At 41.7% G+C, this 22,948-nt stretch overlaps 3 protein-coding genes across 3 annotated transcripts; all 3 read right to left on the minus strand.

The window, feature by feature from the left end:
- Positions 1-762: 762 nt before the first annotated feature.
- On the minus strand, positions 763-3,017 carry LOC120961967 (probable indole-3-pyruvate monooxygenase YUCCA10). Its single transcript, XM_040400162.3, has 4 exons — positions 2,406-3,017; positions 1,904-2,137; positions 1,696-1,818; positions 763-1,602 (listed from the first exon to the last, which is right to left on the minus strand). The coding sequence occupies exons 1-4, from the start codon at positions 3,015-3,017 to the stop codon at positions 1,423-1,425; spliced, it is 1,149 nt and encodes a 382-aa protein (XP_040256096.3). The 3' UTR covers positions 763-1,422.
- A 7,058-nt stretch (positions 3,018-10,075) lies between these two features.
- Positions 10,076-11,670, minus strand: LOC141042135 (probable indole-3-pyruvate monooxygenase YUCCA10). Its single transcript, XM_073509692.1, has 4 exons — positions 11,059-11,670; positions 10,557-10,790; positions 10,349-10,471; positions 10,076-10,255 (listed from the first exon to the last, which is right to left on the minus strand). Exons 1-4 carry the CDS (start codon positions 11,668-11,670, stop codon positions 10,076-10,078), a joined length of 1,149 nt encoding a protein of 382 aa, XP_073365793.1.
- Positions 11,671-16,370: 4,700 nt separating this feature from the next.
- Positions 16,371-21,002, minus strand: LOC141042136 (probable indole-3-pyruvate monooxygenase YUCCA10). Its single transcript, XM_073509693.1, has 4 exons — positions 19,736-21,002; positions 19,234-19,467; positions 19,026-19,148; positions 16,371-18,932 (listed from the first exon to the last, which is right to left on the minus strand). Exons 1-4 carry the CDS (start codon positions 20,657-20,659, stop codon positions 18,753-18,755), a joined length of 1,461 nt encoding a protein of 486 aa, XP_073365794.1. The 5' UTR covers positions 20,660-21,002; the 3' UTR covers positions 16,371-18,752.
- Positions 21,003-22,948: the final 1,946 nt, after the last annotated feature.

Genomic DNA, 22,948 nt, shown 5'->3' on the forward strand with positions numbered 1-22,948 from the left:
ATTGCGTATTTGAGTCAGGTCTACATTATCTCTGTAGATAACTTGGATCTCTCTAGAAGTGCCAACTAGAAAATAAAATTGACATTATGAGAGAAAAGGTGTACTTATTATTTTCAATTATAAAATATGATTAATTAAGGCGGATTCCTTCGAATATTCCAAATACTTTGATGGTGCTTTTTTTGTTAGTCCAACAGTCTCAACTCAATCGATAGGTCGGTCGGTTCCTAACTTGAGGGTCATTCGACCCGTTTTTGGTTTTGGGCCTTGTGACGCCATGCCTCGATAGATCTTAAAATATGACATTCTCCGCCGTCACAAAGAGGTCACCCACTATATTTAGTGAAAGATAGTGAGCAAGTGTCAACCCAACTGAATTAATTCTCTTGTCATCACATGAATTTGCAACCAATAGACATGGCATGCATCTTTTGAAGCATGCATGATAAAACGAAATTTCATAGAATTTCTTCTTTCAAGAGTTAATTTTTTTTCATTTAGTTCCTCTAGTTGTTTCATTGTCTGTGCATGATATAAAACAATCCATTTCTTATATGTGTGAAATACTTTATATTAGTAATAATACTGAAAAAATGCATCTCTTCTAGTGGTAACTATACTAAAAAATTGTGTTCATGTACCCAATGAAATTATACAGTGCATGTAGTACATATCAGGCTTCGTATAACAATCGAAGTATTGACACCATGGTAGGTCATAAGCAATTTATATCCAAGACTACACGGATGGGTACCTTGGATCTCAGCCGATGGAAAACTTACTGCATACTGCAAACCCTGCGCTTCGGGCACAACAAATTGTGTCCACAATAGTTAAGGATACCAGTATCATGTAACCACAAATACATGTTCTACATAGTAGTTTTCCGTCATATGGTGTTCTAACCTTTAGTTTTAAGTTTCTAAATATGTTCACAGATATTTTTAATGATCTATAGTAAGTCAGCTAGCCCATGTAGTTGCACGGATTGATAATTAGTGTCATTCTAAGACTAAATAGCACCACAGTACCTACTGTAATGGATGTAGTGAACTATGCAGGGTTTTTTGGGTTGATGTGACTACTACCTCATACACCGATGGGGTAAACATGCCGCAAGAGATTTTGGTATAGACAACGGAGTATTGAGTGCATGCCTTTTGCACATATAATTTCAAGTAAATAAAATATAATACACAGTGGTAGGTTCAAGCAAAATGACAAATCTCTCTGCACAATAAGATTACAAACCCCTTTATTATAGTATAATAGTACATCTCTCTTCAGGGCACATATGAACCTTGAAATAAACATAAATCTACTTGTCTAAAAGCTAGATACAAAGGTGACATAATGGATATATTTCTCAAAGAATCAACCTTCTAGCATGCTTGCCATGGTAAACTACATGTAAAAGATGATTTAACTTGACATAGAGTCTATCACAGATTTGATGTCATTAGCGATATTCTTGGCATCTGCTGCAATACCGGCTAATCCTCTCCTCGCTAACCCAGCACAGTAGAGCCCATTTTCACCTTTCCAATGATTCGGATATTTTTGGATGGGCAGTCCGTTGCCATTTAACATGCTCTCACCATTCTGGATTAAAAAAGCATAGAGCTTGTTAGCAGATTTAATAATGGTTACACCAAGAAAACAAACTCAGACATGTTCAAACACAAGCTATATTACCTTGAGCCATATATTTGCCGTGCTTTTGTATCCAGTTGCAAACACAATCGCATCAAATGAGATTCTTTTACTGCATTGAAATTTAACTATGTTGCCCTTGATCTTACTAATGCCCCCCTGAACCTATAGGAGATAAAAATACATTGATAACTTGGCATATCAAATCAACATATGTTATAAATTTATGTCATGTCAAGGATATACTTACTTTGATGATGCCTTTTTTGATCAATCCAACAGTCCCAACATCAATCACTGCAGATCGGCCTATTTCTGATTTGAGGGTCATTGGACCCATTTTTGGTCTTGTGATGCCATGTCGTGACAGGTCTCCAAATATTAAATACGCTGCCATCACAAGGAGTTTATCCACTAGATTCAATGGAAGATGGTGAGCAAGTGTCATCCCCAAACGAATTAATTCCTTTGTCATTACATGAATCTGCAACCACAAAACATGTCACACCTCTTTTGAAGTATGCATGATAAATAAAATTTCATAGAATTTCTTCTTTCAAGAATTAAAACTTTGTCATGTGGTTCCTCTAGTTTTTTAGTTGTTTGTGTGTGATATAAACTGTCCATCTCTTTTTCTATGTGAAATACTTCCTATTAGTAATAACACTGAAAAATTGCATCTCTTCTATTAGTAACTATACTAAGAATTTGCGTTCATGTACCCAATGAAAATATATAGTGCGTGTACATACCGGGCTTCGTATAACAATCGATGTATTGGCACCATGGGTCGCAAGGTCATAAGCAATTTCCATCCCGGAGTTGCCAGATCCAACGACCAATACATTCTTGCCAGAGTAGCTCTTGCCTGACTTGTAGCTTGAGGAGTGGATGACATCACCTGGAAAGTTTTCTAGTCCAGGGATCATTGGAATATTCTCTGCACTATTCTCACCACTTGCCACAACAAGAAACTTTGCCGTGAACTTGACTGTGGTGCACTTTGACATGTCCGTTGCCACAATGGACCAACATTTTTCATCATTGTCATATGTGGATGACTCCACGCTGGTGAGATACTTTGGTTGAATGTTGAAACGCTCAACATAGTCATCCAAGTACTTCACAAACAAGGTTTTTGGTATGTATGTTGGTGCATCTACAGGGTATGACATGTGTGGCAACTCACAGAACTCCTTTGCGAGATGCAGCTTGAGGCGGTCATATGCACGGTTGCGCCAGAGTGACGCGCTACAGCTCTCGCGCTCGACGATGGCATAAGGAATCGAGAATTGACCAAGGCATGCTGCCGTTCCAAGGCCTGCTGGCCCAGCACCAACAATCAACACTGGAACACTCTCCATTTCAAGGGGAAGAGTTGACGAAGTTGTGGGATAAGTCCGGTGGTAGGCTACAGTGTTTGTGTGTTTGCTCGATGAACTTTGGATGACAGGCTCGCGTATGGGGGCATATATATGTTGGTATCTTTCATGGGCCAATCTGTTTTTTGGATTGAGGGATGAAAAGGGTAAATATTTATTGAGGTCTAATCCTGGTGCGTACGAGTATTTCCATCTAAAAATGGAACCGTTGTTGGTGTGAAAACATGTATTGATACAAAATAGGCAGGAAACAAACTCTTAATCGATTGCTGTTATTGGAAACTTATCGGCCATCTTTTTATGTGTAGATTAAAGATTCTTCGTGTTTCTTTCCTTTCGCATCGTCACCAATGACAATTACTACTCTAATATTCAAGTGTTTCTTCATCTTTCAATTTCCAAACACACATTTATAGGCAAAGTCCTATTTCAATTTCTCAGGTTAACATAATGTGGATGACATGGAAACAATATCATCTCAGAAGGATTTGGTACCAACCATGTTAACTGGTTTTGCCGGCTAGTTTTGCCTCCGGTTCAGTTGTATGACGGCCGGTTTTGCCTCCGGTTCAGTTGACGACCATTGCCACGATATCTTTGGTGTCAACACAACGAGCCATTCGATGTTGTGAACAAACCAAAAGTGGAACTTTAGTTCAAATATTTGAAACCAATTTTTTTAATATAAATTCGTTTCTATACTGAACACTCGTTTAATGTGAGGCCATATTTCAACTTTGGTACATGTATATTCTCCTACGCCTGAACAACAAATTGAGCGCTCATTGTATTTTAACTCTACACACCAGAGTGTGAATCCTCATAAACCCCCACGTATTTTGTTAAAAAGATACTAAACCACTTTACTGAAAATCAAAATTGTCAATCCTGTCCCGATGCGGTTTTGCAAACTTGTATGGTTCCAAACTGACTGACACAGGCCAATCACAATTGTACGCGACTTCCATGCAAAACTGAACTGGAGAAGTGGAGCACGTACAGTTCATCCAATTTTGATTTGACTAACTGGATAATCCACTACCTTCTGTGACCTACACTTAGCATGACACAAACTGCAGACTTGACCTATCAAACATATGATTACACTCGATTTACGACCATCGAGTTCAAATGATTTCAACATCTACCAGACAACCACTCTGCCTCGCTGCCTCCTGGTGATGGATCTTGTAAAGACTTGTCGTGCTGATGGATGTTGTAAAAGACTTGTCTGGTTGGTGGGTGGATTCAGGCCTTCCTCACATGAAGTTGCGTGTGGTTCAGACAAGTTGCTTCTTTTCTTCTCTCCAAGATGGTCACTTCCCTTGGATCATCTTTGCCTGCGCAGGAACTCCCGCATTTCTTGGTGGAACTCCGCATTCACTATCAATCACATCTTCTTCGCGTCCTCCCACAGCAAGTACCTGTTATCCCTGGCGTGGTCACAGCATTGCTCAAACATGTCCTGCACAAGTAAGCGTGTCAGCAATCAACGCACCGGAACAGAGCAACCAGGAGCGCGCGAGGCCAAGGATTCGACTCGTGGTCCGGCAGCTTGGCCCACTCGCGACCGGCATCTTCCCTGGTGGCTTGCAGGCCAGAACTGGGCCCGTTAAGGGTGTACGCGAGGATATATCTGTTGGCGTGTGTTGCGTGTGGATCTGGGAAGGAACTGGTGGCTTCGGCCAGAACCTCATGTGTGTGTGTGTGAGCTTGTATCCGCCTCCCATGGCGAATTCCTCCCCAATTCGAAACATATAAGTTGGTAGCTTACAAAGCGGCACCCAGATGTAAGTATAGTGGTAATCAGACTACTAGAGTACATGTTTTCAAATGTGTCCAAGCACCATCCATCCGCAAGGAGCTGGCAGGGTTTGGTGGGTGAAGGGTTTATACCTTGCTCGGAAAATCCTCGTATACATGTGACAGGACCATCTCGACCTTGTTACGGTCATTCTCCCACAGCCTAATCTGCACCGGAGAATTGGTAGTCTTCAGTTGTATATCCGTTGAACAGATGATGTCTGGTATATGAGGGATGGGTAGCTGTGCTTGCCTGATCTGTAACATTCTCTGGGACTAGTGGTATTTTGTCGATGACACAAGGGTGGGCATTTTGCTGAAGGAATGAAATTATCTGAAGAAGAAAAAGAATAAAGCATAACTGCATGTATCTATCTAACAATGAATCATGTAGAAATGTGTGATTAAGATGATTACCTGTTCAGCAGTGGTCCCGTTATCAAATGCACCATACAGACTTTCTTTTGTAATAGCTTCCACAATAAGGTTTGGGAGTTGATACTCTACCCTACAAGACCATATTTGTTGAAGCGCATTCAGCAAAGATTGAAACTCAGAGCACGAGGGGTATGAAGGACTCACAAAATACAGCTACCATATGCAACTGTGAACAATCTTTTCGATTGTGGATGGTTAAGACAATAACTAGATCCACAAGCAGAGTCGGGTTCAACATTTTTGAGGGGCTTTGCATCTTGGACGTCCATACATAGTTAGGTTAATAAGCTAACAAGCAAATAAGCAATCCAATTTTGCTGCATTTTGTATTCCTAGATTTAGTGCTTGACTCCGGTAGGAAATTGGGCATTGGTTAGCTTATTCAGGGCATCTCACAACGAAGATCGGCAGCCCTAGTTGCTGCCTAGAACAAAAGCGAACCAATGCTGTCAGGATCATGCATCCAAATAACTGAACTAGCATAGAAAAAATGCCACTCGACACAGTTCTGCCAAATTTGGTAAAACAATCTGGAAGCGGTATAGAGAAGCTAAAGTGCTCGCGCGCGCACACACACAGAGGACGGAGGAGGGGAGGGAGACGTCCGGGCTGCGTGGTAAGGCCAACTCCAACGCGCGACCCCAAGTGGATGTCCGCTTTGTCCGGATTTCATCCGTTTGGGGGTGACAATGGGCCGTGTCCACCCGGATTTGTGGATGCGCCGGCCGTGCGCCCAACGCAAGGCCGCATTTCGGCCACATCCCGTCCGCATGCATTTTTTCGCAAACACATCTTTTAATTTTTCATCATTGATTTTTGATACATGGAAGCACATCACCAAATCTTAACTAGAATAGCAAGACCAAAGAAAACAAGAACCACAAGAAGACATTTTAGAAGATATCCAACTTCTATAACTGCTCCCGTAAGTTGGATTAGTGCCTTCTCGATGCATTCATTGTTGATCTGCGGAGGCTCGATCTTGCGTGCTTCTTTCTTCTTCGAGTATAAAGAAGTAGGCGTTGCTTCCTCGCATCTAGTCTCATGTCTAGCCGCTATTCTAGCAACAAGTGCACTAGTCTCATCTCTAGCCTCTATTCTAGCTACAAGTGCACGAACATCTACTAAATTACGCTCTATCAATATATCGATGTACTCTTCTTTCCAATACCAAAAGTTGCATCCATTCTACAAAATAAAAATTTAAGTTAGCACAACTAGTCAAATCCAAGAGCACAACCGAAACTAAGTAGCACATACCCCATTGGTTGAGCACTTGATGAACACCCATCCGGGATGTTCCGGCGTTGTAGACACCCGACGCAAGACCTTCTCTGGGCAGTCATCGCACTTAATGAGTGGCAACGGTTCGCCGACGAGCTTTTGGGCCAGCAGCGAGCCCGGCCGATGGCCGTTCGTGTATCTGCCGGCGAACCGCCGAAGGTGTAGATCCGAGCGGCCAGAGGAGGAATCAGTACCTGCACGCGGCCTTGCCGGGGCCTTCCGGCCCGGTGCCCGGCCAGTCCATGCCACGGCGTGGCCTCCCGTAGCCGGGCGAGCTCAAGTCCGGCCGGATCCGCTCCAAATCCGACCGCCGGGAGTGGAAATCAGGTGGCCGTGGTTGGGTAGCTCGGGGCATCGAGGGAACGGCGGCTGCGACTAGGGTTGGGGCGAGCACGCGACCGAGCTGCACAGAGGCAATGTCGGGGGCGGTGGCGAGGGACGAGAGTGGAGGGGTGCGGCTGGAAGGGGTTCGGTGGGGATAAGAAAAGAGGGGTCTGTCTCCGCAACGGGCGGGCCAGGGGAGGACATGGGCAGGCGCCACGCGCCGTCCGCGCTTGTCCATTCGGCCGCAAATTTGGCCCAAACTTGAGTCGGAAATGGGTCGAAAGCGAACAGAAAACGGACGACAGTCCGTTTGCGGCCGCGCATTGGGAGGCCTGATCCGTCCGTTTACCCCCAAACTGACGCGAGCGGACAAGATGGGGTTGCGCGTTGGAGTTGGCCTTAAAACCCTAGAGGAGGTGGAGGATAGCGGATTGGCTGGTTTTGTTTATGTTGACTTGTGGAGGCCTCGCTTCTCATTGCTGGGCCTGCTTGCTTCCTTCTCCTTGCTTAAGGGGCCAGCCCATTATATCATAAATAATCAGGAGGCTGGCCAAAAAATGCCTCAGTTTTTTTAGGAACAATGCCTCAGTTAGATGTGCTATTTTTGTCTAAAAAAAGGTTAGATGTGCTATTTACCCCTAAAAAAGGATGTGATATATTTGACAGATCATAGGAACTAGTAACATTCTAATTAATGTTTATAAAAAGTAAATATTCTAAATTTATCTAAAAAAGTTAAACATTCTAAATAAGATGAAAAAATGGCAAACATTCTAAATATAGAAGTACTTTTTTGCAAGACAAATATAAAAAGTATACTTATCTCAAATAAAATAAGAACTACGGAGTTGTATGTATTCTAAAAAAATCAGAACTAGTATATATAGTCGCTAAAATAATCTACTAGTACCTAGTATATACTACTATTTGGCAGCAGGTAACCTCAGAGGGAAAATAACGGCAGCTGGTCTTATGATTTTTTTTTTCAGTTCCAAAACACTGAGATAGAAGGTGAGAAGACAATGGCAGAAAACGGAATCTACCATGGCTAATTGTCGTTCTTTGTTAGTGCATTGTCATTTATTTTTGAAATTGGTTATTTGTTCCATCTTGACGGCTCACAGTAAAGTGAATTAAGCACTACATGGCAACGAATTTTTGATGTTTGTATCACCTCGTAGTTTGAACTTCAGCCTTTACCTATTATAGATATGTTAGCGTTGCGTTTCTTATTTGCTGTGAACAGTAGGGAGTTCGTGTACATATATTAAATAATAATATAAAATATATAATTTTAAGAAATATAGGAAAAGGGGAAATAAAATACAGAGGTACACTCCGCCAATCCACGAGTCTTATGATCATCTTTCACTTACTAGTTATAGTACCTTTCTTCCATCAAAAAAAGTTATAGTAGCTTTCAGCCAATTCAATTTTGGCATCAGAAATCTTTTCCATCCGAGTATATTTAGTGTTGGAAGTCGGTAAAGTCCAACGAGTCAGTTGATAAAAGTGATGGACTGAATTGGGAGAGGCTCATCCCCTATATATGCTTTATTCCGTCAGTTCGCCTTGTAAAAAACCTTAGCATTTCTTATTGTACTGATTCAATTGATGTTCTATCTATTCCATTGACAATATCGGTGTTTCCCCCAAAAAGAAAAGGAATGATTGCTTGCTTGCTATGCCTTCAAATATAATGAACATCCGGTATATATGCAAGTAGCGGCCTTGTTCATCATGTAAGTGCCTAATTTGTGAAATATATAATTGCGTATTTGAGTCAGGTCTACATTATCTCTGTAGATAACTTGGATCTCTCTAGAAGTGCCAACTAGAAAATAAAATTGACATTATGAGAGAAAAGGTGTACTTATTATTTTTAATTATAAAATATGATTAATTAAGGCGGATTCCTTCGAATATTCCAAATACTTTGATGGTGCTTTTTTTGTTAGTCCAACAGTCTCAACTCAATCGATAGGTCGGTCGGTTCCTAACTTGAGGGTCATTCGATCCGTTTTTGGTTTTGGGCCTTGTGACGCCATGCCTCGATAGATCTTAAAATATGACATTCTCCGCCGTCACAAAGAGGTCACCCACTGTATTTAGTGAAAGATAGTGAGCAAGTGTCAACCCAACTGAATTAATTCTCTTGTCATCACATGAATTTGCAACCAATAGACATGGCATGCATCTTTTGAAGCATGCATGATAAAACGAAATTTCATAGAATTTCTTCTTTCAAGAGTTAATTTTTTTTCATTTAGTTCCTCTAGTTGTTTCATTGTCTGTGCATGATATAAAACAATCCATTTCTTATATGTGTGAAATACTTTATATTAGTAATAATACTGAAAAAATGCATCTCTTCTAGTGGTAACTATACTAAAAAATTGTGTTCATATACCCAATGAAATTATACAGTGCATGCAGTACATATCAGGCTTCGTATAACAATCGAAGTATTGACACCATGGTAGGTCATAAGCAATTTATATCCAAGACTACATGGATGGGTACCTTGGATCTCAGCCGATGGAAAACTTACTGCATACTGCAAACCCTGCGCTTCGGGCACAACAAATTGTGTCCACAACAGTTAAGGATACCAGTATCACATAACCACAAATACATGTTCTACATAGTAGTTTTCCGTCATATGGTGTTCTAACCTTTAGTTTTAAGTTTCTAAATATGTTCACAGATATTTTTAATGATCTATAGTAAGTCAGCTAGCCCATGTAGTTGCACGGATTGATAATTAGTGTCATTCTAAGACTAAATAGCACCACAGTACCTACTGTAATGGATGTAGTGAACTATGCAGGGTTTTTTGGGTTGATGTGACTACTTCCTCATACACCGATGGGGTAAACATGCCGCAAGAGATTTTGGTATAGACAACGGAGTATTGAGTGCATGCCTTTTGCACATATAATTTCAAGTAAATAAAATATAATACACAGTGGTAGGTTCAAGCAAAATGACAAATCCCTCTGCACAATAAGATTACAAACCCCTTTATTATAGTATAATAGTACATCTCTCTTCAGGGCACATATGAACCTTGAAATAAACATAAATCTACTTGTCTAAAAGCTAGATACAAAGGTGACATAATGGATATATTTCTCAAAGAATCAACCTTCTAGCATGCTTGCCATGGTAAACTACATGTAAAAGATGATTCAACTTGACATAGAGTCTATCACAGATTTGATGTCATTAGCGATATTCTTGGCATCTGCTGCAATACCGGCTAATCCTCTCCTCGCTAACCCAGCACAGTAGAGCCCATTTTCACCTTTCCAATGATTCGGATATTTTTGGATGGGCAGTCCGTTGCCATTTAACATGCTCTCACCATTCTGGATTAAAAAAGCATAGAGCTTGTTAGCAGATTTAATAATGGTTACACCAAGAAAACAAACTCAGACATGTTCAAACACAAGCTATATTACCTTGAGCCATATATTTGCCGTGCTTTTGTATCCAGTTGCAAACACAATCGCATCAAATGAGATTCTTTTACTACATTGAAATTTAACTATGTTGCCCTTGATCTTACTAATGCCCCCCTGAACCTATAGGAGATAAAAATACATTGATAACTTGGCATATCAAATCAACATATGTTATAAATTTATGTCATGTCAAGGATATACTTACTTTGATGATGCCTTTTTTGATCAATCCAACAGTCCCAACATCAATCACTGCAGATCGGCCTGTTTCTGATTTGAGGGTCATTGGACCCATTTTTGGTCTTGTGATGCCATGTCGTGACAGGTCTCCAAATATTAAATACGCTGCCATCACAAGGAGTTTATCCACTAGATTCAATGGAAGATGGTGAGCAAGTGCCATCCCCAAACGAATTAATTCCTTTGTCATTACATGAATCTGCAACCACAAAACATGTCACACCTCTTTTGAAGTATGCATGATAAATAAAATTTCATAGAATTTCTTCTTTCAAGAATTAAAACTTTGTCATGTGGTTCCTCTAGTTTTTTAGTTGTTTGTGTGTGATATAAACTGTCCATCTCTTTTTCTATGTGAAATACTTCCTATTAGTAATAACACTGAAAAATTGCATCTCTTCTATTAGTAACTATACTAAGAATTTGCGTTCATGTACCCAATGAAAATATATAGTGCGTGTACATACCGGGCTTCGTATAACAATCGATGTATTGGCACCATGGGTCGCAAGGTCATAAGCAATTTCCATCCCGGAGTTGCCAGATCCAACGACCAATACATTCTTGCCAGAGTAGCTCTTGCCTGACTTGTAGCTTGAGGAGTGGATGACATCACCTGGAAAGTTTTCTAGTCCAGGGATCATTGGAATATTCTCTGCACTATTCTCACCACTTGCCACAACAAGAAACTTTGCCGTGAACTTGACTGTGGTGCACTTTGACATGTCCGTTGCCACAATGGACCAACATTTTTCATCATTGTCATATGTGGATGACTCCACGCTGGTGAGATACTTTGGTTGAATGTTGAAACGCTCAACATAGTCATCCAAGTACTTCACAAACAAGGTTTTTGGTATGTATGTTGGTGCATCTACAGGGTATGACATGTGTGGCAACTCACAGAACTCCTTTGCGAGATGCAGCTTGAGGCGGTCATATGCACGGTTGCGCCAGAGTGACGCGCTACAGCTCTCGCGCTCGACGATGGCATAAGGAATCGAGAATTGACCAAGGCATGCTGCCGTTGCAAGGCCTGCTGGCCCAGCACCAACAATCAACACTGGAACACTCTCCATTTCAAGGGGAAGAGTTGACGAAGTTGTGGGATAAGTCCGGTGGTAGGCTGCAGTGTTTGTGTGTTTGCTCGATGAACTTTGGATGACAGGCTCGCGTATGGGGGCATATATATGTTGGTATCTTTCATGGGCCAATCTGTTTTTTGGATTGAGGGGTGAAAAGGGTAAATATTTATTGAGGTCTAATCCTGGTGCATACGAGTATTTCCATCTAAAAATGGAACCGTTGTTGGTGTGAAAACATGTACTGATACAAAATAGGCAGGAAACACACTCTTGATCGATTGCTGTTATTGGAAACTTATCGGCCATCTTTTTATGTGTAGATTAAAGATTCTTTGTGTTTCTTTCCTTTCGCATCGTCACCAATGACAATTACTACTCTAATATTCAAGTGTTTCTTCCTCTTTCTATACGATATAGAATAAGGATAAGTCTAATTTCCAAACACACATTTATAGGCAAAGTCCTATTTCAATTTCTCAGGTTAACATAATGTGGATGACATGGAAACAATATCATCTCAGAAGGATTTGGTACCAACCATGTTAACTGGTTTTGCCGGCTAGTTTTGCCTCCGGTTCAGTTGTATGACGGCCAGTTTTGCCTCCGGTTCAGTTGACGACCATTGCCACAATATCTTTGGTGTCAACACAACGAGCCATTCGATGTTGTGAACAAACAAAACGTGGAACTTTAGTTCAAATATTTGAAACCAATTTTTTTAATATAAATTCGTTTCTATACTGAACACTCGTTTAATGTGAGGCCATATTTCAACTTTGGTACATGTATATTGTCCTACGCCTGAACATCAAATTGAGCGCTCATTGTATTTTAACTCTACACACCAGAGTGTGAATCCTCATAAACCCCCACGTATTTTGTTAAAAAGATACTAAACCACTTTACTGAAAATCAAAATTGTCAATCCTGTCCCAATGCGGTTTTGCAAACTTGTATGGTTCCAAACTGACTGACACAGGCCAATCACAATTGTACGCGACTTCCATGCAAAACTGAACTGGAGAAGTGGAGCACGTACAGTTCATCCAATTTTGATTTGACTAACTGGATAATCCACTACCTTCTGTGACCTACACTTAGCATGACACAAACTGCAGACTGGACCTATCAAACATATGATTACACTCGATTTACGACCGTCGAGTTCAAATGATTTCAACATCTACCAGACAACCACTCTGCCTCGCTGCCTCCTGGTGATGGATCTTGTAAAGACTTGTCGTGCTGATGGATGTTGTAAAAGACTTGTCTGGTTGGTGGGTGGATTCAGGCCTTCCTCACATGAAGTTGCGTGTGGTTCAGACAAGTTGCTTCTTTTCTTCTCTCCAAGATGGTCACTTCCCTTGGATCATCTTTGCCTGCGCAGGAACTCCCGCATTTCTTGGTGGAACTCCGCGTTCACTATCAATCACATCTTCTTCGCGTCCTCCCACAGCAAGTACCTGTTATCCCTGGCGTGGTCACAGCATTGCTCAAACATGTCCTGCACAAGTAAGCGTGTCAGCAATCAAGGCACCGGAACAGAGCAACCAGGAGCGCGCGAGGCCAAGGATTCGACTCGTGGTCCGGCAGCTTGGCCCACTCGCGACCGGCATCTTCCCTGGTGGCTTGCAGGCCAGAACTGGGCCCGTTAAGGGTGTACGCGAGGATATATCTGTTGGCGTGTGTTGCGTGTGGATCTGGGAAGGAACTGGTGGCTTCGGCCAGAACCTCATGTGTGTGTGTGTGAGCTTGTATCCGCCTCCCATGGCGAATTCCTCCCCAATTCGAAACATATAAGTTGGTAGCTTACAAAGCGGCACCCAGATGTAAGTATAGTGGTAATCAGACTACTAGAGTACATGTTTTCAAATGTGTCCAAGCACCATCCATCCGCAAGGAGCTGGCAGGGTTTGGTGGGTGAAGGGTTTATACCTTGCTCGGAAAATCCTCGTATACATGTGACAGGACCATCTCGACCTTGTTACGGTCATTCTCCCACAGCCTAATCTGCACCGGAGAATTGGTAGTCTTCAGTTGTATATCCGTTGAACAGATGATGTCTGGTATATGAGGGATGGGTAGCTGTGCTTGCCTGATCTGTAACATTCTCTGGGACTAGTGGTATTTTGTCGATGACACAAGGGTGGGCATTTTGCTGAAGGAATGAAATTATCTGAAGAAGAAAAAGAATAAAGCATAACTGCATGTATCTATCTAACAATGAATCATGTAGAAATGTGTGATTAAGATGATTACCTGTTCAGCAGTGATCCCGTTATCAAATGCACCATACAGACTTTCTTTTGTAATAGCTTCCACAATAAGGTTTGGGAGTTGATACTCTACCCTACAAGACCATATTTGTTGAAGCGCATTCAGCAAAGATTGAAACTCAGAGCACGAGTGGTATGAAGGACTCACAAAATACAGCTACCATATGCAACTGTGAACAATCTTTTCGATTGTGGATGGTTAAGACAATAACTAGATCCACAAGCAGAGTCGGGTTCAACATTTTTGAGGGGCTTTGCATCTTGGACGTCCATACATAGTTAGGTTAATAAGCTAACAAGCAAATAAGCAATCCAATTTTGCTGCATTTTGTATTCCGAGATTTAGTGCTTGACTCCGGTAGGAAATTGGGCATTGCTTAGCTTATTCAGGGCATCTCACAAAGAAGATCGGCAGCCCTAGTTGCTGCCTAGAACAAAAGCGAACCAATGCTGTCAGGATCATGCATCCAAATAACTGAACTAGCATAGAAAAAATGCCACTCGACACAGTTCTGCCAGATTTGGTAAAACAATCTGGAAGCGGTATAGAGAAGCTAAAGTGCTCGCGCGCACACACACATAGAGGACCGAGGAGGGGAGGGAGACGTCCGGGCTGCGTGGTAAGGCCAACTCCAACGCGCGACCCCAAATGGATGTCTGCTTTGTCCGGATTTCATCCGTTTGGGGGTGACAATGGGCCGTGTCCACCCGGATTTGTGGATGCGCCGGCCGTGCGCCCAACGCAAGGCCGCATTTCGGCCACATCCCGTCCGCATGCATTTTTTCGCAAACACATCTTTTAATTTTTCATCATTGATTTTTGATACATGGAAGCACATCACCAAATCTTAACTAGAATAGCAAGACCAAAGATAACAAGAACCACAAGAAGACATTTTAGAAGATATCCAACTTCTATAACTGCTCCCGTAAGTTGGATTAGTGCCTTCTCGATGCATTCATTGTTGATCTGCGGAGGCTCGATCTTGCGTGCTTCTTTCTTCTTCGAGTATAAAGAAGTAGACGTTGCTTCCTCGCATCTAGTCTCATGTCTAGCCGCTATTCTAGCAACAAGTGCACTAGTCTCATCTCTAGCCTCTATTCTAGCTACAAGTGCACGAACATCTACTAAATTACGCTCTATCAATATATCGATGTACTCTTCTTTCCAATACCAAAAGTTGCATCCATTCTACAAAATAAAAATTTAAGTTAGCACAACTAGTCAAATCCAAGAGCACAACCGAAACTAAGTAGCACATACCCCATTGGTTGAGCACTTGATGAACACCCATCCGGGATGTTCCGGCGTTGTAGACACGCGACGCAAGACCTTCTCTGGGCAGTCATCGCACTTAATGAGTGGCAACGGTTCGCCGACGAGCTTTTGGGCCAGCAACGAGCCCGGGCGATGGCCGTTCGTGTATCTGCCGGCGAACCGCCGAAGGTGTAGATCCGAGCCGCCAGAGAAGGAATCAGTACCTGCACGCGGCCTTGCCTGGGCCTTCCGGCCCGGTGCCCGGCCAGTCCATGCCACGGCGTGGCCTCCCGCAGCCGGGCGAGCTCAAGTCCGGCCGGATCCGCTCCAAATCCGACCGCCGGGAGTGCAAATCAGGTGGCCGTGGTTGGGTAGCTCGGGGCATCGAGGGAACGGGGGCTGCGACTAGGGTTGGGGCGAGCACGCGACCGAGCTGCACAGAGGCAATGTCGGGGGCAGTGGCGAGGGACGAGAGTGGAGGGGTTCGGCTGGAAGGGGTTCGGTGGGGATAAGAAAAGAGGGGTCTGTCTCCGCAACGGGCGGGCCAAGGGAGGACATGGGCAGGCGCCACGCGCCGTCCGCGCGTGTCCATTCGGCCGAAAATTTGGCCCAAACTTGAGTCGGAAATGGGTCGAAAGCGGACAGAAAACGGACGACGGTCCGTTTGCGGCCGCGCATTGGGAGGCCTGATCCGTCCGTTTACCCCCAAACTGACGCGAGCGGACAAGATGGGGTTGCGCGTTGGAGTTGGCCTTAAAACCCTAGAGGAGGTGGAGGATAGCGGATTGGCTGGTTTTGTTTATGTTGACTTGTGGAGGCCTCGCTTCTCATTGCTGGGCCTGCTTGCTTCCTTCTCCTTGCTTAAGGGGCCGGCCCATTATATCATAAATAATCAGGAGGCTGGCCAAAAAATGCCTCAGTTTTTTTAGGAACAATGCCTCAGTTAGATGTGCTATTTTTGTCTAAAAAAAGGTTAGATGTGCTATTTACCCCTAAAAAAGGATGTGATATATTTGACAGATCATAGGAACTAGTAACATTCTAATTAATGTTTATAAAAAGTAAATATTCTAAATTTATTTAAAAAGTTAAACATTCTAAATAAGATGAAAAAATGGCAAACTTTCTAAATATAGAAGTACTTTTTTGCAAGACAAATATAAAAAGTATACTTATCTCAAATAAAATAAGAACTACGGAGTTGTATGTATTCTAAAAAAATCAGAACTAGTATATATAGTCGCTAAAATAATCTACTAGTACCTAGTATATACTACTATTTGGCAGCAGGTAACCTCAGAGGGAAAATAACGGCAGCTGGTCTTATGATTTTTTTTTTAGTTCCAAAACACTGAGATAGAAGGTGAGAAGACAATGGCAGAAAACGGAATCTACCATGGCTAATTGTCGTTCTTTGTTAGTGCATTGTCATTTATTTTTGAAATTGGTTATTTGTTCCATCTTGACGGCTCACAGTAAAGTGAATTAAGCACTACATGGCAACGAATTTTTGATGTTTGTATCACCTTGTAGTTTGAACTTCAGCCTTTACCTATTATAGATATGTTAGCGTTGCGTTTCTTATTTGCTGTGAACAGTAGGGAGTTCGTGTACATATATTAAATAATAATATAAAATATATAATTTTAAGAAATATAGGAAAAGGGGAAATAAAATACAGAGGTACACTCCGCCAATCCACGAGTCTTATGATCATCTTTCAGTTACTAGTTATAGTACCTTTCTTCCATCAAAAAAAGTTATAGTAGCTTTCAGCCAATTCAATTTTGGCATCAGCAATCTTTTCCATCCGAGTATATTTAGTGTTGGAAGTCGGTAAAGTCAAACGAGTCAGTTGATAAAAGTGATGGACTGAATTGGGAGAGGCTCATCCCCTATATATGCTTTATTCCGTCAGTTCGCCTTGTAAAAAACTTAGCATTTCTTATTGTACTGATTCAATTGATGTTCTATCTATTCCATTGACAATATCGGTGTTTCCCCCAAAAAGAAAAGGAATGATTGCTTGCTTGCTATGCCTTCAAATATAATGAACATCCGATATATATGCAAGTAGCGGCCTTGTTCATCATGTAAGTGCCTAATTTGTGAAATATATAATTGCGTATTTGAGTCAGGTCTACATTATCTCTGTAGATAACTTGGATCTCTCTAGAAGTGCCAACTAGAAAATAAAATTGACATTATGAGAGAAAAGGTGTACTTATTATTTTTAATTATAAAATATGATTAATTAAGGCGGATTCCTTCGAATATTCCAAATACTTTGATGGTGCTTTTTTTGTTAGTCCAACAGTCTCAACTCAATCGATAGGTCGGTCGGTTCCTAACTTGAGGGTCATTCGACCCGTTTTTGGTTTTGGGCCTTGTGACGCCATGCCTCGATAGATCTTAAAATATGGCATTCTCCGCCGTCACAAAGAGGTCACCCACTGTATTTAGTGAAAGATAGTGAGCAAGTGTCAACCCAACTGAATTAATTGTCTTGTCATCACATGAATTTGCAACCAATAGACATGGCATGCATCTTTTGAAGCATGCATGATAAAACGAAATTTCATAGAATTTCTTCTTTCAAGAGTTAATTTTTTTTCATTTAGTTCCTCTAGTTGTTTCATTGTTTGTGCATGATATAAAACAATCCATTTCTTATATGTGTGAAATACTTTATATTAGTAATAATACTGAAAAAATGCATCTCTTCTAGTGGTAACTATACTAAAAAATTGTGTTCATGTACCCAATGAAATTATACAGTGCATGTAGTACATATCAGGCTTCGTATAACAATCGAAGTATTGACACCATGGTAGGTCATAAGCAATTTATATCCAAGACTACACGGATGGGTACCTTGGATCTCAGCCGATGGAAAACTTACTGCATACTGCAAACCCTGCGCTTCGGGCACAACAAATTGTGTCCACAACAGTTAAGGATACCAGTATCATGTAACCACAAATACATGTTCTACATAGTAGTTTTCCGTCATATGGTGTTCTAACCTTTAGTTTTAAGTTTCTAAATATGTTCACAGATATTTTTAATGATCTATAGTAAGTCAGCTAGCCCATGTAGTTGCACGGATTGATAATTAGTGTCATTCTAAGACTAAATAGCACCACGGTACCTACTGTAATGGATGTAGTGAACTATGCAGGGTTTTTTGGGTTGATGTGACTACTACCTCATACACCGATGGGGTAAACATGCCGCAAGAGATTTTGGTATAGACAACGGAGTATTGAGTGCATGCCTTTTGCACATATAATTTCAAGTAAATAAAATATAATACACAGTGGTAGGTTCAAGCAAAATGACAAATCTCTCTGCACAATAAGATTACAAACCCCTTTATTATAGTATAATAGTACATCTCTCTTCAGGGCACATATGAACCTTGAAATAAACATAAATCTACTTGTCTAAAAGCTAGATACAAAGGTGACATAATGGATATATTTCTCAAAGAATCAACCTTCTAGCATGCTTGCCATGGTAAACTACATGTAAAAGATGATTTAACTTGACATAGAGTCTATCACAGATTTGATGTCATTAGCGATATTCTTGGCATCTGCTGCAATACCGGCTAATCCTCTCCTCGCTAACCCAGCACAGTAGAGCCCATTTTCACCTTTCCAATGATTCGGATATTTTTGGATGGGCAGTCCGTTGCCATTTAACATGCTCTCGCCATTCTGGATTAAAAAAGCATAGAGCTTGTTAGCAGATTTAATAATGGTTACACCAAGAAAACAAACTCAGACATGTTCAAACACAAGCTATATTACCTTGAGCCATATATTTGTCGTGCTTTTGTATCCAGTTGCAAACACAATCGCATCAAATGAGATTCTTTTACTGCATTGAAATTTAACTATGTTGCCCTTGATCTTACTAATGCCCCCCTGAACCTATAGGAGATAAAAATACATTGATAACTTGGCATATCAAATCAACATATGTTATAAATTTATGTCATGTCAAGGATATACTTACTTTGATGATGCCTTTTTTGATCAATCCAACAGTCCCAACATCAATCACTGCAGATCGGCCTGTTTCTGATTTGAGGGTCATTGGACCCATTTTTGGTCTTGTGATGCCATGTCGTGACAGGTCTCCAAATATTAAATACGCTGCCATCACAAGGAGTTTATCCACTAGATTCAATGGAAGATGGTGAGCAAGTGCCATCCCCAAACGAATTAATTCCTTTGTCATTACATGAATCTGCAACCACAAAACATGTCACACCTCTTTTGAAGTATGCATGATAAATAAAATTTCATAGAATTTCTTCTTTCAAGAATTAAAACTTTGTCATGTGGTTCCTCTAGTTTTTTAGTTGTTTGTGTGTGATATAAACTGTCCATCTCTTTTTCTATGTGAAATACTTCCTATTAGTAATAACACTGAAAAATTGCATCTCTTCTATTAGTAACTATACTAAGAATTTGCGTTCATGTACCCAATGAAAATATATAGTGCGTGTACATACCGGGCTTCGTATAACAATCGATGTATTGGCACCATGGGTCGCAAGGTCATAAGCAATTTCCATCCCGGAGTTGCCAGATCCAACGACCAATACATTCTTGCCAGAGTAGCTCTTGCCTGACTTGTAGCTTGAGGAGTGGATGACATCACCTGGAAAGTTTTCTAGTCCAGGGATCATTGGAATATTCTCTGCACTATTCTCACCACTTGCCACAACAAGAAACTTTGCCGTGAACTTGACTGTGGTGCACTTTGACATGTCCGTTGCCACAATGGACCAACATTTTTCATCATTGTCATATGTGGATGACTCCACGCTGGTGAGATACTTTGGTTGAATGTTGAAACGCTCAACATAGTCATCCAAGTACTTCACAAACAAGGTTTTTGGTATGTATGTTGGTGCATCTACAGGGTATGACATGTGTGGCAACTCACAGAACTCCTTTGCGAGATGCAGCTTGAGGCGATCATATGCACGGTTGCGCCAGAGTGACGCGCTACAGCTCTCGCGCTCGACGATGGCATAAGGAATCGAGAATTGACCAAGGCATGCTGCCGTTGCAAGGCCTGCTGGCCCAGCACCAACAATCAACACTGGAACACTCTCCATTTCAAGGGGAAGAGTTGATGAAGTTGTGGGATAAGTCCGGTGGTAGGCTGCAGTGTTTGTGTGTTTGCTCGATGAACTTTGGATGACAGGCTCGCGTATGGGGGCATATATATGTTGGTATCTTTCATGGGCCAATCTGTTTTTTGGATTGAGGGGTGAAAAGGGTAAATATTTATTGAGGTCTAATCCTGGTGCATACGAGTATTTCCATCTAAAAATGGAACCGTTGTTGGTGTGGAAACATGTACTGATACAAAATAGGCAGGAAACACACTCTTGATCGATTGCTGTTATTGGAAACTTATCGGCCATCTTTTTATGTGTAGATTAAAGATTCTTTGTGTTTCTTTCCTTTCGCATCGTCACCAATGACAATTACTACTCTAATATTCAAGTGTTTCTTCCTCTTTCTATACGATATAGAATAAGGATAAGTCTAATTTCCAAACACACATTTATAGGCAAAGTCCTATTTCAATTTTTCAGGTTAACATAATGCGGATGACATGGAAACAATATCATCTCAGAAGGATTTGGTACCAACCATGTTAACTGGTTTTGCCGGCTAGTTTTGCCTCCGGTTCAGTTGTATGACGGCCAGTTTTGCCTCCGGTTCAGTTGACGACCATTGCCACGATATCTTTTGTGTCAACACAACGAGCCATTCGATGTTGTGAACAAACAAAAAGTGGAACTTTAGTTCAAATATTTGAAACCAATTTTTTTAATATAAATTCGTTTCTATACTGAACACTCGTTTAATGTGAGGCCATATTTCAACTTTGGTACATGTATATTGTCCTACGCCTGAACATCAAATTGAGTGCTCATTGTATTTTAACTCTACACACCAGAGTGTGAATCCTCATAAACCCCCAAGTATTTTGTTAAAAAGATACTAAACCACTTTACTGAAAATCAAAATTGTCAATCCTGTCCCGATGCGGTTTTGCAAACTTGTATGGTTCCAAACTGACTGACACAGGCCAATCACAATTGTACGCGACTTCCATGCAAAACTGAACTGGAGAAGTGGAGCACGTACAGTTCATCCAATTTTGATTTGACTAACTGGATAATCCACTACCTTCTGTGACCTACACTTAGCATGACACAAACTGCAGACTGGACCTATCAAACATATGATTACACTCGATTTACGACCATCGAGTTCAAATGATTTCAACATCTACCAGACAACCACTCTGCCTCGCTGCCTCCTGGTGATGGATCTTGTAAAGACTTGTCGTGCTGATGGATGTTGTAAAAGACTTGTCTGGTTGGTGGGTGGATTCAGGCCTTCCTCACATGAAGTTGCGTGTGGTTCAGACAAGTTGCTTCTTTTCTTCTCTCCAAGATGGTCACTTCCCTTGGATCATCTTTGCCTGCGCAGGAACTCCCGCATTTCTTGGTGGAACTCCGCGTTCACTATCAATCACATCTTCTTCGCGTCCTCCCACAGCAAGTACCTGTTATCCCTGGCGTGGTCACAGCATTGCTCAAACATGTCCTGCACAAGTAAGCGTGTCAGCAATCAAGGCACCGGAACAGAGCAACCAGGAGCGCGCGAGGCCAAGGATTCGACTCGTGGGCCGGCAGCTTGGCCCACTCGCGACCGGCATCTTCCCTGGTGGCTTGCAGGCCAGAACTGGGCCCGTTAAGGGTGTACGCGAGGATATATCTGTTGGCGTGTGTTGCGTGTGGATCTGGGAAGGAACTGGTGGCTTCGGCCAGAACCTCATGTGTGTGTGTGTGTGAGCTTGTATCCGCCTCCCATGGCGAATTCCTCCCCAATTCGAAACATATAAGTTGGTAGCTTACAAAGCGGCACCCAAATGTAAGTATAGTGGTAATCAGACTACTAGAGTACATGTTTTCAAATGTGTCCAAGCACCATCCATCCGCAAGGAGCTGGCAGGGTTTGGTGGGTGAAGGGTTTATACCTTGCTCGGAAAATCCTCGTATACATGTGATAGGACCATCTCGACCTTGTTACGGTCATTCTCCCACAGCCTAATCTGCACCGGAGAATTGGTAGTCTTCAGTTTTATATCCGTTGAACAGATGATGCCTGGTATATGAGGGATGGGTTGCTGTGCTTGCCTGATCTGTAACATTCTCTGGGACTAGTGGTATTTTGTCGATGACACAAGGGTGGGCATTTTGCTGAAGGAATGAAATTATCTAAAGAAGAAAAAGAATAAAGCATAACTGCATGTATCTATCTAACAATGAATCATGTAGAAATGTGTGATTAAGATGATTACCTGTTCAGCAGTGATCCCGTTATCAAATGCACCATACAGACTTTCTTTTGTAATAGCTTCCACAATAAGGTTTGGGAGTTGATACTCTACCCTACAAGACCATATTTGTTGAAGCGCATTCAGCAAAGATTGAAACTCAGAGCACGAGGGGTATGAAGGACTCACAAAATACCGCTACCATATGCAACTGTGAACAATCTTTTCGATTGTGGATGGTTAAGACAATAACTAGATCCACAAGCAGAGTCGGGTTCAACATTTTTGAGGGGCTTTGCATCTTGGACGTCCATACATAGTTAGGTTAATAAGCTACAAGCAAATAAGCAATCCAATT

The sequence above is a fragment of the Aegilops tauschii genome, chromosome 2 (genome assembly GCF_002575655.3).
Source record: "Aegilops tauschii subsp. strangulata cultivar AL8/78 chromosome 2, Aet v6.0, whole genome shotgun sequence".
NCBI lineage: Eukaryota > Viridiplantae > Streptophyta > Magnoliopsida > Poales > Poaceae > Aegilops > Aegilops tauschii.